This window comes from Pimephales promelas, chromosome 13 (assembly GCF_988280905.1).
Source record: "Pimephales promelas chromosome 13, fPimPro1.hap1.1, whole genome shotgun sequence".
NCBI classification, from domain to species: domain Eukaryota; kingdom Metazoa; phylum Chordata; class Actinopteri; order Cypriniformes; family Leuciscidae; genus Pimephales; species Pimephales promelas.
Genome location: NC_142781.1, coordinates 25927999 through 25946313, shown reverse-complemented (window position 1 = coordinate 25946313; position 18315 = coordinate 25927999). Strand labels below are relative to the sequence as shown.

The 18315-nt window shown below is 37.3% G+C and overlaps 2 protein-coding genes across 6 annotated transcripts in view; one reads left to right on the top strand and one right to left on the bottom strand.

Annotated features, from left to right (window-relative positions):
• LOC148976855 (uncharacterized) overlaps positions 1–18315 on the top strand; it is a 30322-nt gene that overhangs the window by 1424 nt on the left and 10583 nt on the right. The window contains exons 1-3 of one of the 3 annotated variants that reach the window (XM_089118746.1): positions 5177–5311; positions 6536–6734; positions 10959–11596. In XM_089118746.1, the coding sequence (XP_088974872.1) occupies positions 5290–5311; positions 6536–6734; positions 10959–11001 (264 nt within the window). In that variant the 5' untranslated portion in view covers positions 5177–5289 and the 3' untranslated portion in view covers positions 11002–11596. Of the gene's footprint in view, positions 1–5176; positions 5312–6535; positions 6735–10958; positions 11597–18315 lie in introns of those variants that run through there. The other 2 variants (XR_016146056.1, XM_089118745.1) reach the window with 2 other exon arrangements.
• Positions 8277–14954, bottom strand: prrx1b (paired related homeobox 1b). 3 transcript variants are annotated; one of them, XM_039691836.2, is made up of 5 exons: positions 14290–14954; positions 11592–11767; positions 10392–10573; positions 9603–9668; positions 8277–9415 (listed from the first exon to the last, which is right to left on the bottom strand). In XM_039691836.2, the coding sequence occupies exons 1-5, from the start codon at positions 14534–14536 to the stop codon at positions 9283–9285; spliced, it is 804 nt and encodes a 267-aa protein (XP_039547770.1). In that variant the 5' UTR covers positions 14537–14954; the 3' UTR covers positions 8277–9282. The 3 variants fall into 3 exon arrangements, with proteins under 3 accessions (XP_039547770.1, XP_039547768.1, XP_039547767.1); XM_039691834.2 differs by having other exon boundaries at positions 9607–9668; positions 14290–14947; XM_039691833.2 differs by lacking the exon at positions 9603–9668 and having other exon boundaries at positions 14290–14941.

The following is an 18315-nucleotide window of genomic DNA, read 5'->3' as shown; positions in this document are numbered from 1 at the left end:
TTTTCTAATTATCGATCTGCTCGCTGTCACGGTGACCCCTGAGGGAAGAATCCATGTGGAGGCGAAATGGAGCCCAGAGTTGGCAGCGAGCGAACAAGTCCAGCGCACGAAAAGGGGAAATGCACTAAATTCCACTGTGCTCCCCTCAGAGAAGCAGGGCTGGGGCGCAAGCTGCAAGAAAAGCCTCATCTGGACAACAAGGCACATAGATTAACTGTTTTTTTTTACAAGGACATCCACTGGAGTCTGTGACTTTGTCTGGCATCCACACTGGCTGGTTTAATTAGTAGCCTGTAATGATCAGTCATGAAAAGTCAATATCTTAATTATTTTGACTTGATTTTGACTACATAGCCCTAAATTAATTTTTACATTTTGTCTTTCTCTCTCTCTTTAGCAAGGGAAAGTCTAATTTATTTTAGTGAATCCTCTTTTTTGATTCATTTTTACTCTTGAGAATTGGTTCGTCCTAATGATCCTCTCTCTCATATGGAATTTCATTTGGTCAATCGGTTTCGCAAAAATTATTCACTGATTCAGCTTCCTGCATGAAGGCTACTATATGTTCCACTTATGTAAATAAGAGTGTTTTTGTTGTATTTAGAATTAATTTGCCAGTTCAGGTTTGATATCACCCTAATTGAGCTCAATCAATTGTTCATTCATTCAAAAATCTGTCATTGTTATTGATTGAGCTCAATTAGGGTGATATCAAACCTGAACCGGTAAATTAATACTAAATACAACCAAAACAATGCCAGATTTTGAATGAATGAACAATTGATTGAGCTCAATTAGGGTGATATCAAACCTGAACTGATAAATTAATACTAAATACAACCAAAACAATGCCAGATTTTGAATGAATGAAGATTGTGCAGCAAAAATACAGCACTGATTATAAATATTATTTTTTTATTTATAATAGCAATTGTAACATTATAATAGAGTTGTTTGTCTTCTGCATCTGAGAAAGAATGATTCTTCTAGTACAAGACATGAAAGTTACAGTTGGATTTCCTTTGTTTCTGAAACCACTGATTCTAGGCAAACCTAAGAATTGCTCCATCCCTGGAAGCCAAAACAGGTCCATTGGCGCATAAACCCTGTCTGAAGATATTATTGAACATTTCAGTGTAATATTTCATTAATTCAAAAGTCGGTGGAATGCTTTTCATTAAATGCAGACAGATGGTTATTAGTGTACGAGTTGAATATGAACCAAGACGTCATGCTCACCTGTGGCTTTTGGGGCCGCTTTCTTTCAATGAATGCCAATATAAAAACATCAACAAACTGAGTTTTAAATACTTGCGCATATCTTTATGAGCCAAGTGATTTACAAGCCTCGTGGGATACATGCTTGAAAAATGTTACAATTTATTCATAGGCCCTTGTAAATAACTAGTCCTATATAAATATAGGCCTACTTTTGATTAATAATGTTAAACAAAGCCTAATATTTCAAAAGTCACGTCTATAAATTTTAAAAACAGGCTCCAGATGTGCTGAACTTGAGTTAAAATTATTAATAAACATGTTTGATACAATATTCTAGACTCAAAGAATGTTATGTTCATTAGTGTGAATGGGAACTCAGTTTTAGCAGTGCAGTTGTAGATCTGCACCATAATACTATATAAATGTTTTTAAACTCCAGTCAATCCCTGATTTTACAGGCGGATCATAAATTATTACTTTGTTTGTTAGTCTACTTTCATGGATTGTGTAGGCTATAGGCAGTGCAACACTGATGAAAATTTCAGCTCACCTTTCTTTCATCAAAATGAAACAAAACGTTTGTATATGATTACATTAAAGCTATTTCACAATATTTTATTGACATTAACGCCTTTGTTTAATTGAGTCTCTTTCTTTGAGTCTCATGCAGCACTATAGGCAACTTAAAACAGACAATAAATGCTTGCAATGCTCTGATCTGCACTCTCTTCTCCTGTGTCTCTTTCTTCTTCTGTCTTTGCAAGCATCTGTATGTATGTGTGTACATGTGCTATGTGCGTGCACATGTCAGTGTGTGTGCCAGCAGAGAAAATTAAAGGCAGACTTTCCGTGGCAGGCGTCATCCCCAAATTGCACATTTGGTGGGGAATTTGACCTGGCTCGAGATGTGACAATAATATTCATTTCACTATGTATATATACCCCTCATTTACACACAGTAGAGATAATTCTGAAATAGAAAACCTATACCCCAAACTAACACGAGTGATTGTGTGAGAGAGAGAGAGAGAGAGAAAAAAAAGGATTTCTCCCAGTTTTGGAAGATAAAAACCAATGGTAAGCAGATCTTAAGCATCGGCTGTTTGGAGAAGATATGATATACTGAGACTTTAATAAAGATTAATGACCAGATTACTTCCTCCCTGTAAAGTTAAAATAATAGACTCTTCTATGTAATATAAAGCGAACTGTTACTTAAAGTGTAGGGGGATTCTTAAAACAAAAGCTCTTGATCTTTTCTTTTGATGCGTATGTTTGCTGAGGGTTTCCAGCTGACCTCATACCTTGTATTTCTTTCGCTTTTGTCTTGGTAACTTTACACAACTATGCATTTAAAACTGCAAAGCGTTAGTCATTATAATCCTAATGAATGGCTTTCTTACGTAGGACCTTTGATGAAGAACTAATCATTTGTCTGAATTAACATCTTAAATTATCCTCTCCAGGAATGACCTTTCTTTTAAAACCTGAGGAAATGGTGTGACACAACCTATTTACGTTGTCCTGTGGTTTTAAACGGCACTAGGGAGATTCGGGTGCACGCTGGTTGTTGACCTTTGTGTTTGACTCGGGCGCCGTTGTCACAGCACTGCTTCCTCTCCAGCAGGCCGGCGCCGCTGGGACTTTCTGTCATCTTGGCCCTGCTGGCAAGAGTAATGAAAGCAGGAAGTTATCCAGCTCAAATTAGTGATAGTTTAAACACAGAGGTCAGCCTAAACTGCCCGTTCCACACTTCTTGAATACATCAGCAAATGACAAGGCCTCAGATCCTGTCAGCAAGGTAAAGTGGGAACTTCAGGTTTGAACTTGTTTGAGTAATGCTTGTTCTCTCCATTGGTAATATGCTAAAACTTTTGAGAGAACGGCGACTTTTATGTAAAAAGGAAGCGTGCTTGTATTAGACTAGGTATCTTGGAATGGACCTTGGTAGTTTCCAGTCAAGCTTTCCCAGTGTTGGCGAAGCATAGCATAAATAAATGTTATTTCTAACCACTTCCTTTCAATAAAAGTCAACTCATTCAGTTACAAATTTTTTGCTACTGGTATAAAAGGGCCAAGTGCATCTGTAATTACTCCACAGGATGGTGCTGATGAGCTTGTCATCTGTCATGTGTTTGTTGAGTCTATGGAGATATTTACATCTGTCAGATTACATTTCATTAACATGCCATTCGAGAAAAGTATTAATTCTTCATGTGTTCTTCAAGACTCAATATTTTATCCTTGGACTAGGCAATTTCAGAGAGACTAGCAATAGCAAGCTAGCTTTGAAAGCATAAGATGCCACCCTCCCTTAGAGCGTCTCCAAAGCCAGGCCTCCTTTAGAACGTATCAACGTACACAGCAGTCTGAAAAAAGATATATATCTCAAATGTCTCAAAGCACATCATATTACAATAATAATGAACATAAACAGAGCTCTAGATGCAACACCTGACTGCTGCTGATTCATTTCGCCATTGATAGTGTTGACATAGAAAAGCACGAGTCAGAGGACGTGAACAGCCTTGGGTAGAACATAAAACAGCATAAACTCTTTGTTTTGGTGTTTTGGCACTCGGGTGACTGTTTGTCTACAACTCTGTATAGCCTTACATGCTGATGTGTGTGCAAGCAGGGTGCACATAGGGATGGAAATACAAATGTTGACAGGCAGGCAGGACATGTGTATCATTGACTGAATGCAATGATTGGACGAACATTGTTTGGTCCTGAGACTTCCACGGAAGATATGTACATGTTTTAATATTTAGACCACTTCTATTAATAATTGCTATCAGGATGTGAAGAGTGTTTCAACCACAAAAAGTGTTTATTAAAAAAAAAATAGCCTCCCCTACCTTTAATTTCTAATCACATGCATTTTATGGTAGGCCTGCTGTTCATTGACCCCTTCAAGGTCAACTAAATGGTTAACTGTATTCCATTTTGTTTTAAAAAAATATTTAAATGCAATGCCAAGCCACACAGAAGGAAAGAGAGATTTTTGCTCTGAAGTAATTTGGCAAGAGGGAGAGATGTTTTGGTCTGCATTTCTTCTCCGTTCCTCACTCCAGAACAGAGAGAGTTGAAAGCTGTCACCAGGCTAGGCCAGGGCTCACATGTGTTTTGCTCTGAGCCATGTAAACCCAAACCCCAATCCACTTCTCCATTGCTCCATTTATAAATAAAAGCCTTTTAACAGTACATATTTTAAATTGTTGAGCTGTTGAGGGAATAGATGTGACTTTTCGTGCCGGGGGAAGCTGAAGTTGATACGGTGATGATGATGAAGACAGATGTCACATCAGCCACCAGACTTGTGCACGCTGGTGGTTTGTTTAAGATATAGAAATGAAAATACATAATCATCCAAGCCTAAGATGTCCAAGCAGCCAGTTAACACCCCCCAAATCTACTGTATATAATAATTAGCATCCTATGAAATTGTAGAGAAAACCTATAATTACAGACACAGTAAAAGCGCAGCAAATTAGAAAGCTGGCATGGGGGAGTCACTCTCTCTGATTTCAGCAGTTTGCATGAGGTCAAGGTAAAAAAATTAAATAAATAAAAAATAAAAACACTAAGAACCGAGTGCCAGTAAAGTTATTAAAAAAAAAAATAAGTAAAAAAATAAAATAAAAATATGTATTCTTAGATCAATCAAATAAGGCTGAAAATATAACACAAACATTAAAAACATAATTATTTAACACATCTCTTGATGCTGCTTTTATTTTACTTTTTTCCCAGCATGCACTGGGGCACAATATGTTTGACAAAATCGTCTAATTATATATAACACAGGTAATGACTTTTAGTTAAATAACAGTTATTTCACTTGGGTATCACATATTTAAGAAAAAATATTATTTACGTAAAATAATTTAAAGCACGAATTACGCTAAAGCGTGAGAGGAGCGCGCGTTTGTCCTATTCTGTCGTTAGGGGGCGCGAGCGGAGTATGTTTTTGCTCGTGAAGAAGATGGAGGAGAAGCTAAAAATATAGGAAATTACTATGGAAATTACCTACTTCCCACTTCAAGTGCTGTTGTTGTCGGAAAAATGGAAACAATGAGACCAGAAGGTTTGTATTTATTTGAGGGAAATGTATTTAGTGTGCCATTCAATGGCAACCGCTGTCTTGATCGTCTTCCGGAATTTCGGGCAATAATATTTTCTCTGTGTATAAAACATACAATAGGCCTACGCTTCAAATGGATATTCATATAAGCAGTTAAACACGCACTACTTAACGACAAGAAGGCGATTTAGCTGGGAATACAAATACCAGGCAGCCACAGCAACAATCGCCATGTTTAACGTTAATGTAGAAAAGTTCAAGTTTCCCCGGGAACTTGGGTATCAAAACTATCCTCGAGCAAGTAACGTTAATGTCTATAATTCTGATAGCACGCGAAGGCAGCATATTTGAACGAAAAAACAAAACAATAATAACCGTGAAAATTTCTTAACACCGATGTAAACTGCAAGTTAAATATAAATCTCTCATCTCCAGTAACACAAGGTGAAAAACAATCCAAGATTTTAAATCATGGCAACTTGAAATTTAAAGTTCATTCAATATATTTACTTAAAATAAGTAAATTAAAACTTTAATCTAATATAATTTACGTAACATACTTTTTAAAGCTCTATGAAGTACAAACACTTCATTGTATAGTGCAATGTAAACACTAAAAGCAAGCAAAACCACACAAGGGAATTTCACCAAGACATGCACATTAAACATACATTTAAAATGCCAATCAATCCATCTGAAAGGCCAAAGTCCTATGATTTTTGTCATAAAGATTATTGTATGTTCCTCTGTAGCTGAACCCAGCAGGTGGATTGTGGTCAGTGAACTCTGCACGGCAGAAACACATTTCATTCAACTCCAGTCAGCGTCAGAGGATGTCAGCACACAATGCCGCCTTGGCATTCGCTTCTACCACACACTGTAAACAGCTGGACTGTATTTTACAAAAGACAAGTAACTTTTAGTTTTGTGCAAACCCCAATCCAAGATTACATTAATAAACTGGCTGTGGTCAAATGTTCTCAGCGCCTTAGCCAATAGCCAGAGGGCTCACATGGAAGGCAGTAGATTTGTTATGGAGCAAAGGAAAAAAGACAAGAAGGGAGATTCAGTAGACGAAAAAGGTCATAGGAAATAAATAGACTCAAACACGCTCAAATATACTCCATATACTCTAAACATCTCCACCTTATCATGCATATATTCCTCACGCAAGCTTGTTCAGACTCTTCCCCCCCATGCTCACTTTGACTGTCTCCTCTGTAATAGGCTCCAGATGTGGTGCTGAGGGGGTGAGGTGTTTGTATGTCATCTGCTCGGGCGGCTGCGCGTACACCCATCCGAGGGGGATGCTGTCAGCCCTGATGGAGGGGGCCCGGGCCCCAGGCCTAAGGTGGTGGGGCGAGCGGGTCACAGCCTACACACATCTGGAAGCACTTCAGGTCAGCAGGGCCTGGCTGCCTGAAAGGTGAGATGCTTCGACCTGACCTGAGCACCACAGCATGAAGAGTATGCAATAGTCTGGGCGAAGAACAAGGCACTTGCATACACACACGTATATACAGATGAGTCATGTCACTAATCAACGCCCGTGGGTGTAAACACGGACCTCAGAAAGCATTTTCAAAAGGTTGGGCCAGCAATAATGATGGGAAATAATAACAGTCTTTGACTTAGTGCATTTCCAAGAATTTCTAGCACTTCTAACTTGCAGTCTTGCTCATTGCGAAACTGGGTTTGACTATATTGAATAACATTTGTGAGTTTCAAAATGTGACATCACCAGGTGATTAATAATTAAGTAAATAACAGAGATATAATGAATGTCACAAAATCACTTTATGCCATTTTAGGTTTTGCCACACTCGCATACATTATATTTTAACAGAACAATGAATGATGATCATTATATCAGTATATCGTATATATTGTATTCTTGGTTTATTAAAAAAAAATCCCATCAGACTAAATTAACTTATTTTAGTTTAGTAATTAAAAATAGGGTAGAGTGCAGTAAATAGGGTAGAGAAATATATCTCTTATTTTTCATCACTAATTAGCTTGTATTCATCAATTCAATTGGTTTGGTGTTTGAAAGATTCAGTTTTTGAGCTTTTTTTTCTTTATTTGTAGTGCAAAAAACATTGGGCTTCTTCTTTATAAATACCTCATATAAATGTATTTTTTTCTTTGTTTTCCCCATAGAAATAAAGGGGAAACTGGGATTCACTTTCCACCATACTGTGTGACAAACATGCTTGTGGCTGTCTATTCGTATTATACAGGACAAAACTGGTAGCCGGTCTTAAAACTGAAATGCTCTAAATTTCCCCAAAGTGATCACATCGTACAAATGTACAAATGCAAACAAATATTGAGTTTAAAAGATTCAGGGTTAAAGACATTGCAATGATCTGTGTGAGTAAACAACAAAACTGAAATTCATGCTCAAAAAGTTCATCACATTGCACACCCAGCAATTTAAAAGTATATCAGATCTAGAATCTAATCTGTATTTAATCTAGTATCCCGTTCAGTACAGAGATGTTATTATTATTATATATATATATAAATAAAATACTCCATGACACTTAATGTAAAGAGCTTCCATTAAAAAATGATTTGACTTGCAATTAAATTGAAAATAATAATTTGAAACATTTGGGGGGTGTTTATTGTGCCTAATCTTCACATGTTGTTGCTTCAAAAAAAACAAAAACATTATATAAATTCAATTTGATTTGAAATGCTCTAAAAATTGGCAAAAAACACATTAACATTTGCTAAAACAAAAAGTCTTAAAATTTCAGGAGTTCAGGCACGATTTGCACAAAAATAATACATAGCTCAGCGGCATTGCATAGTATTTCACAATGCTCAAAAATAATATTGAACTGAAACGGGTAAAAAATATTGTAGGATAAATCCACAAAAATTATCCTCACACATAGTATCAGACCCAATATTAAAGAACATCGACAACCATCCAAATCTATAAAATGAAACAAAATTAAATTTGGATTATTTATTTTGTAGTGTTGGTGTTTTGACTAACATAAAGCAAGAAATATTACATGCAGATATATTTTTTTAAGGCCATGTAGTTCCACTGTTGCCTGCAACAGTTTCTCAAATGTGAGCATTTAGCAAAGACAGCAAAAAGGTTGTGTCTCTTCAACCGCAGGATTCAACACAATAGTATAAGATTCATTGCTTGAAAAGGTTTTATTACTATATGGTTTCCAAATATAAGAAGAAAAAATATGATTGATAAAAATCACCTCCAGAAAAACTGAAACATAATTGTGTTAGTGTACTGTGAGCAGATACATAGGTCACCATGGGGAACAGTATTTACCTTAAACTACAGTGGTGTAATATTCAAGACATTAAAAGATGTAATCCAGCCCCAGAGCTTCCGTTAGCATTGACGGTTTTAAACATCTCCTGTCTACTGATTAAACTCCACAAATGTCTCTTTATTCTACTGGATGTAGACATGGAGACATGTCGGGTCACTATTTTGCCAAATCTCAGCATTAAACTTCTGGTGTAATTTAAACCATTCAGCGGCGAATGGTGAACAACAGTCCTCCATTGTTTGCCACGAAAGTGTCTTTACTTTCCATCCGGTCGACCCAAAATACAGCCAAAAACAAACAAGCAAAGAACAGCTTACAGCATCCAGATGCGCCGTCTGCCACTTCTTACTGATTTAGCGGAGCCCTGCTCGTCGACTTGTTCTCCAAAGAGCAGACCTTGCGTTGTCTTTACAATCTTCGGATCAGTACAAAATGAGATTGAGTTTCTCAGAAACGTACTTTCATCTGTGATGAAGAAAAAAGCCAAATGAGAGGGACAACAATGCAATTCCATTGGTTTAGGAGAGGGTGAAAAGTCATATCCATTCTGCTCTGACACTGCAGGAGGCCAAACTCATCCAGCTCCTCTGAATTCTTCTCTTCTCAACATCTCTTGCTTCTCTTTGTCCCCTCATCCCGTCCCTCTTTTCAGGCTTAGTTGACAGTGGGCACTTGGTTGAGGCTGTACTCTTTGGCCTTCAGTCTCAGGTTGGCAATGCTGTTGGCCATGTTCATTCCCTGTGTGGAAGTGGTGTTGGCACAAGTGGGTGGGTAGGTTGCCATGGAGCTGAAAATAAGAAATGAGAATGATAGTCAATTTAAATTTTAATATGTGAAATGCATTCACATTTTAAATAGAAACTAATGAGAAATTTGACTCAAAGTTAAAAATGGAAAAATTGTACTGTCTTCATGTGAACCCTTAAGATTTCAATTGAAATGATAAACCATAAATAGAAATTTTAAAAAAGTACTTGCATTCTGTGGGCAGCATTTTCTGTGGCACTCGCATTGGCCCTCCCTCCGGCCTTGGGTACCAGCTTAAGAATATATAAATAGTTAACAAATCTTCATAAATATTGCATTAAAATGTATGCATTTTATGTGCTCAATAATGCGTCAGGTGTGCGTTGGAATTGTGGAAGCTCGTTTTACTGGCATGGTCGCTGGTCAAATGCTTATCCATGCAAGAAAGAGTTTCCGGTTGAGTTGCACATTTCAGCTGCTGGGAAAAAGGTATTTGGCCGGAGTGGCAGGGTTAGTTACTCTATACGGCTTTTAAGAATGAAGATTACTGTAAATCAGAACCATAGTGTAACTAGAGTCACAAAAAATCCTGCCCAATGGACTTTTCTTCCTCTGAAAGTCAATTTGTATCTTATGGCCCTAAGGTCATGAGGGTCACAGGTGGATTTAATATGGTTTGTTTTCAGATTATCACTTCATCTTCAGGGGATCGGCCCACCATCCCTTCCAAAAAGAGAGGCGGAAAGCGACTTTTCGCTACTTTAGACTATTTCACGTACTTAACGCTGCTGGGAAAAGCAAGGAAGTGCCATTTTTTTTCTTGTTTGCCGACATGGCCCTCCGATTCCACAAAAATTTTGACGAGCTTAAGAATAAAATTGTACAAAAAAATCTCTGGCTGAAGAAAATACGGGCAACTGGAGAAGATGAAGTCACGGCAGGAGAGCAGGAGACACATGCAGAGAGGAAATGAAATGAAACCAAAGCGCTCAGATAAGAAGGATTCAGAGGGTTACCTGTACGGGGCTGCGCTCCCCCAGGACAAGTAGTCATTTGGACGGGGTGCGGGACGGGGGACAATTGGCTGCTCCACTGCTGTTACGTCTCCCGAGTAGGATTTGAGAAGTGAAGCGTTCTTGCTGGCCAGCATCGCCCGCTCATTACGCCGAAACTTTGCCCGTCTGTTTTGAAACCACACCTATGAGAACACAAGCCGAAATGACACAGTACAGTGGTTACTCTGGATATTTAGCGCACGCCGATGAAAGGCAAATTGCAGAGCAAAGCAGATTCTTAGACTCGAGACATAACTGGTATAATATTTCCCACATTGAAAAAAATGTTTTTATGTTCTCTGACATTAGATGATTTTCTGTTCTGCTTAAGATTGTTACTGACATACAAATATGATTGACTTAGCTATAATGGGATTCAGAAAATGAAGCTTGACAATTTATATCAATTCGTTTTCCACGATCTCCGCGTTGGCGTAACTATATTTTGCCCTTGTGGGACAGCATTTTGCTGCGCTTTTTGAAATTCAGCCTGATCTGCTGGTGCACACATGTACACCTTTTTTGCAGAGGACACATCAGAAGCTTGAAGAATGAGCAGACGCGCTTGTGAAACATGGTTGAAGGCAGAGCGGGGAGCACAGATCTCGAAGCCTTGGCTGCAGCACCAGGCCTGGTGGAGGCACAGTGTCCGGTTACGCAGCGCCTGAGGAATGAGCTCAAAGTCTCTTTTATCAAAGCATTTCTGTATTGCTCCCTTTCTGGGACACATTAATTGCAGATGTGTTTGTTCTATTTCTTTCCTTTCGTTCTCCCCTTCCTTCTCTTGATCTATAAACGGGAATAATCCCCATCTTTCTACAAAAACAGTCTCATTACAGGAGAATGTGGAGACTGGCTGCGGCCTACAGCATGTGTGCTGAGAGGCAGAGTGATCGGCTGGGGCTTTTTAAACAATCTCGCCGAACTCTGGCAATGGGGCCGATGACAGTGGAGAAACAACACAAAGCTTCAGTGTTACCGTCACGTTTATCTGTAACTGCATCCTTCAAGTCTTCATTTTTAACAGTTTGTTACTATTTGCGTAAAGCTTCAGTACATTTTTTTTTTTATAAAAATTCTCAAAAGGCATGTATTTTCTAATCAACCAGTAAATTAAGGAGCTAGTGACTGCAGTTGATGGTTGTGAGGTGTGAAGTTTACCTGAACTCTAGCCTCGGTGAGATTAACCCTGCGTGCCAGGTCCTCTCTAACAAAGGCATCTGGGTAGTGTGTCCGCTCAAACACTCGCTCCAGCGCCTGCAGCTGGCTGCTGTTGAATGTGGTTCTATTCCTCCTTTGTTTCCGCTTCTTCTTTTCTTCTGAGTTTAGCTGCTCATCTGGTAAAATAACACATGTGATATAGTTATCCCAGGTGCTGCAGCTTTTAGATAAATATCCCATCAGCAGGCGTTTAGTTTTCACTATGGAATATTTTTTTTTATTGACATTTTTGTTATCTTGTATGCTGATTTTGATAACAGATGACAGCAAGATTATTATAAAATTATAAAGTAAAAAATAAAATTCGATTTTTTTGTGAAGAGATATGAAAGAAAAAGTTACAACTCTGGATTTTTTTTTTGAGCAAAGCAATTCAAAAATTATGTTTGATTGACTTTTGTTTTACAGTGGCTAGAAAAATAACATTTAATACTATAAAATGAATTGCTCTGCAACCAGTGAAGTCATCCGAGTTAATAAACCGATGGACATCACTGTTCATTCAAAATACCTAATGAAAACTGTTTTGAAATGAGCTTAGACATTTCTAATGAGACCTAGCCTACACCAGAGGCTAATTTATGACTTTTTTTAAGTTTGAGTTTTTGTCCTCGCTCATGTTTTATCTTCAGTGTGCAGCTAAGGAGAGATTTAGAAAATGAGATATGCCCTTTCTCACAGTTCTTTATCCTGACCAATAGCATAGCAAAACATGTTAGCTACTTTTACAATCGAGTAATAAATAAACAATAAAAGATGTAAAAAAAAGAGAGAATGTCAAAATAGGCATATTTAGAAACAAGTTTTAAGAGTCTATTCCCATCCGTGTCCCCACTTTATAGCCAAAAGCACAGAAGTAACTTAGACTCTCATGAGACTTGATAATCATTCAGCTGACAGCACAGACAAACTGCTGTTTTTTTGCACTTCATGACAACAGTAGTTCCCAGATCATAATTTTCCAAAAGGATCACAGGATGAAATTTGACATTTGACCTAGGCATAGCAGGGGGTATAGTCCCTTTAGGCCTGTTGGAAAGATTGTCAACTGCCAGCATTTTATTGGTTAGAATTTCAGTTCACTAGATTGTAAAGGTCAGTTTAATTAAAATTTAAACTTCCTGTTTGTTACATTTAAATGAAAACTCAAGCTGTTGGGGCATGGGGATTCAAAAAAAATGAATCAAGAGTTTTAGGAAAAACACTAACAAATAAGGAATGAGCGAATTAATTATAACAAAACATACTATATTACATTGTGTTCAAATACCTCATACATTTTATTCTGATTTAGTTGTCAGCTATTTGTAATTTCTATATTATAAATTTCAATAGGAGTTTGATCATATGGTGATTTCATTAAAATGGTGTTTATAAAAATATACATTTATGTGCTAACCTGTAGGCTAAATGATAATAAACTTATATTCTCTGAGGTTGAAATTCGAGTTGTGTGAATGATGTGTGTAATGTTGATTTGTTACAGAGAACTAACGGATTTATGCTTTTATAAGACCCGAGGAATTAACGAAAAACTGATGTGTCGAACGATGCGATAATGACGATAAACAAATATATAATATTTTCACTTGGCCAAATTAAAATTTAAATTCGGGATAGAGAGACAACAACAGAGACAGTTAGGAAAAAGGTGTTTAGATTGTGAATTTTATGAAGGGCAATTTACAACGCGATTAAATTAATAGGCCTACAAAATTGTATATGTAAAAAACAACAACAAATAGGGCCTTTCCGTAATAGCCTTATTTATTTATTATAATTATTATTATTATTATTATTATTATTTTATTTTTTACAAAAGTTTAAATAATAATACCCCTGGTACTTTGGCTAGCCTAAGTTTGAAAGATATACCTACAGGCCAAAATAAAAGTGGGCTATTTCGGCCATGCAGCAAAACACTGAAAACACGATTTATATTAATAGACAGCCTAAGTAATGGAAGTTATTTGATACTTTAATCGTGTATGTATGTTCTCCGGATGCAGGATAATGATGACAAATTATAGTGTTTAAATGAACTGAAAAGGTCCAGAAAGTAGATTTAGGATTGTGTCTGTTTTTTTCCAACGCCCTTTTTATCGTTCCTTGGACCAAGCAAAATAAAATAATGACAGCGAGCAACCAATTATTCAGTTCCACTATTAAAAAAAACAAAAAACAAAAAAAACTATTTTTTTTTTCACAGATATTTTAATTGTGATACAAAGCAAATTATCTTATAAAAGTCAATGTCCATGTTTACTGGACCATATTTTCATTAATGCATTACGGGCTGGAATGTCAACAATCATAAATTATGTAGTACAAAATGCTTTTACGACCCATAAACTTTTCTCTTGCGGGATCCTTTTTTTCTGCTAGTATTATTTCTGGACAGAAAATTCGACTCACCTACACATTTCCTAATGAAAAACTGTGTAGAAGCCTATAATAGATTTAAAAGTCAACATAAATTCGATTTAGGGAATCGCTGGAGTCTCAAATAGTCAATAAATGCTATATGTAATCCTGTAGTTTATTGTAGGCTATATTGTGCTGTCTCTGTTCAGTGGTATTGATATAGCCTATACAACAACACTTGATTTTCTAATGGAACATGAGCAGACACACTTACTCTCCTGCTGTGTTGTATCACTGCCGCTGGTTAAACCCGGAGATTCCAGCATAGTCCTGCCCGTTTCTCCAACACTTTCATCTGCCTGAGAACCGACCATTTCTCTAGCCTCCTCTAGATCCAACAGGTGGCTCACCGAGAAGTTCTTTTTGGCTTGCAGGTTTTCCAGGTTGGCTGTAATGGGACTCTCCAGTCTGCTGGATATGGTTGCTTGTCTGTCCATTACATGTGCATAGCTAGAAGTCATGACGCAAATACGATACAAGAGGGAAAAAAACTGGGCAAGTGTTTTAGGTTAAGCAAGCAGGTCCTCCTCGCATATATTTGAAGACAAACTCGTAAGCAACAGCGCCTCCAAATCGATGTCTTAGTTGCCTTTGCTCACTATGATAGCTATCTAGGAAAGTTTTTCTCACATATCCAGGTGGAGCAAAATTAAAACCTGGTCTAATTCGTTATGGAACTTAATTGTAAAGATCACGACGTCTGTTGAATCCGTTCACCCATGTAATCTCTTTCTGCAAAGTACTGTTAGTTTAATAATAAGAAAAAAAAACTCCCCGAGCTCCACGGAGTTGTTGACTGAGCGCAGATCCAGAAATGCTGATGCCTTTCAGATGCATGTGCGTAAAGCGTCGAGAGGAGGCAGGACACTCCGAAGCTGTTGGCTCTCTCCTACTCCTCTAATCACTCACACCCACACGCTCTGGCACTTCAAACGCGCGCTCACTGGCATGCAGTGGACTGAATTGTAAATGAAAAATTGAGACCCCTGGGAGAGAAGATGGAGCTGAAAGGCTCTCGTAATTACGTGGCAAAAGACTTTGTGCTGTCTTTGACGTTTAGCAGTGTTACGCACCCCTCCCTCTTCCATCACAGCTTCCTTCTTCGAAGGTTAACCCTCCCCAATCTTTGAATTTCTGAGATATGTCACTTATTTCCATTTTGCACAACAAAACTGACATAAACAATGTTTTAAGTGAAATGTAAAGGAATCGTCCAAATAATGGGATGGTTAAGTTGAATGTAGCCTGCTAATAGTCAGAGCAGGGATGACTGTCACCCGGTGACACCATTTTTTTTTTTTTTTTTTTTTTTTTTTGCAAATGAGGTTTTCATGGACCATTCACACAGCAATGGAATTGAGGTTAAAAAAAACAATGCAGAGAAGCGTTTCTAAAAGTTGTGTAACGCAATGAGCGCAGCGCAAAAAGACGTCAGTATAGCACATATTTACATAAAAAACAACGAAAATGGAATAAAAAAAACTATTGCGTTCTGTGGCATTAGTAGGCTTTGTTCCCCCTGGAAAGACATGTTTTTTTTATTTTTAAAAAAAAATGCGTTTAGCGTTTTTATTTGCTTCCTTGCGCCTCTTTTTCATTTGATAGAAATATCCTGCAGCTTTACGCTTTCTTTCAGTGTACTCAAATAGGCTATATAATTGGCAATGGTAGTCGACCTCTATACTTATTCAACATTTCATTCAAAAGTCGATTGAATTTTTATAGTTCCACTATAAGAATCTAACATTATGCACATTCATTGGCAAATGTTTTTGTTGAAAACGTTTTGTCGTCTAAGGCTTTGGCTGCAGTGGCCTACACATCTCCAGCTGGGACGGGAGTCTTGTCAGGCCATTTGGTGTGTCTTTCACAAGGTAGATGTCCATGTTTTTCAATGGCAAGAGTCTATAGGCTACTCACTGCCACATACATCCCAGCTTCCAGCTCCAGATCTGGGAAAAGAACACTTGATGCCATCAAAGGAAAACGGATTGAAACCAGATGTGCTGCTTTCGTTCTTTCCATGTATTTAATTAAGCCGCTGTTGCCTATTGGGATGGAGTAGACCTTTTTCATCATTAGTTTCCCCTCTACATTCCCTCAGCTGCCAGCTCTTCTACAAGCGACTTCTCTCTCAAAAAAGCCTGCTATCGAGGCGATCGTGCAATATAGAAGACAGTTTGTAGTTCTTTCAACCACAACCAGCAAAAGTTTTTTTATTTAAATGTCAAATCATTATGCCACATGTTCATCGTCGTTTAAGCATAGAACTCTCAGATGAAAGGCATTGGGCTACATTTGTTAAGGGCCTGTCAAAAGCCAAAGGTGTTTTTTTTCTGTTTCGTGATGACTTCAAAAAAAAAAAAAAAAAGTTAGAGGTCCCAATGCCCCAAAAGATCTGATTTGGACACCTAAATTTGTGCTTGGATCAAATGTCTTGAATTCCATTGATTTAAAATATATTTTGACAAATGAAATTCAATGATTTATCCACTCATATGAGATTGCTGAGATTGAAATAAAACAAACTAGTAAAAAATGTATTCTCTATTTTCATTTACGTTTTAAGATTTTATTGATCTCTCGGAGTGTTTCCCAGGCCTGTAAATCACAATCTTGCCGAAATTCGTTTTCCATGACCGTGGGAACCCTGTAAATATATGGACAGAATATGAAATGAAGGCTATTAAATTTCGCTCTGAGTTAACCTAAAACACACACACATACACAAACCATCGGACAAGTCATCACTAAAATGTATTTTGTTGGTTAAATGTAGGTCTATTTCTTTGCTATACGATATTTTACAATGAAATAAAGATATACGACATTTTATAATGCACACGTGTGTAGGCTAATTAAATACATAGGATAACTCATGACTCATAGCCTGTGGATTGACATGACATTCTGATAAACACAGACTCAACAATCCAGCTTAACGCATGAATTACAAAATGAGTTAATTATTTATCGAAATAAACCTGAACAAGAACAATGCACACAATTCAGACTATTTGTATCCATGAACTGAAAACCCTTAAAAATTGTTCCGTTTGTTTAAAAGTGGATAATTTACATCAATTAAAACAGACACAAAAACTTCTTGTACGAAAATATGAGTAAAAAGGCAGTTTGTTATGTTCATTGTATTATAGCTATTGTAGGCTACAATATTGATAAATTATTATTCAGAATGTTTTGATTTAGCATGGTTTACGTCTGGCTCATTACACCAGCACGGAGTAATTAGCCTATAATATATTTAATAAACAGAGCAATTCCAAGAGGGTCCTCTCACCATCGGTGCTCGGGCACTAATTAAGTAAAATATTGTCTTAAAATGTGCTTTACCATTGAACCAACAACAGAAGTCGTCCTGTTTGGATGGCAAGTTGAGCGACAGGCACTTTTGAATTCCCCTGGCAGCACTATCAGAGAGCGCGCGTGTATGTCTGCGTGTGTTTCCCGCGCAGGATATGAAGCACGAGAGCACAGAAGGAATCACTTAAATTGTAATTAGCGAAATAAAAGCGGACTGAGCTCGCGGTCGTCTAATCAGCACCAGGGGTCAATGGACAGCACTACCGCGCGTGATCGGGTTTAACTCGTCAGAATGCTCTCCTAACAGGAGGAATTTAGTCGACTAGTTAAAGCAGTTTAGAAAGACTTGAAAGAGACCATTTTGTAGGCTAATAAATCAACCACAAATGCAGGCTAGCAAAAAGATTTAGGCCTAAAAATAAACAATAAATAAAAATGTAGGCCTATTGTAATATTCGGTGTTAAAATGTTCTGTTAAATTTAGTTCACGAAATTAACGTAGGTTAAGAACTTTAGTTTTGTTTTAATTTCTGTTTATTCAAATTTGTATCTCTGTAGGCTACAATAAAAAAAATGTTACGTACAAATGAAAAGCGATTTAGTTAAATGTTTTTTTTTTTTTTATGGGGCCAGTATAAAATGACGGAACATTAACATTAAAAAGATAAGATTTAGGTAGCCTATTGATTTTATTTGTCATTATCAAAAATGGATAACATTGACTTTCCAGAAGGCAGAAAGTTTCAGTAAAAGTTGATCTTGTGTGCTTTTTTTTTCTTTTTTCCCCTCGAGTTTCTCGAGTTACTTGGTCTTTTCAACCTGTCCCGGCGGACTGAGGGGACATAAATCAGAAACGCGCTCACAAAATGTGCTTCACGAAAATCTCTTTTCCTGTATTTACTTCCAGGATTTGTCA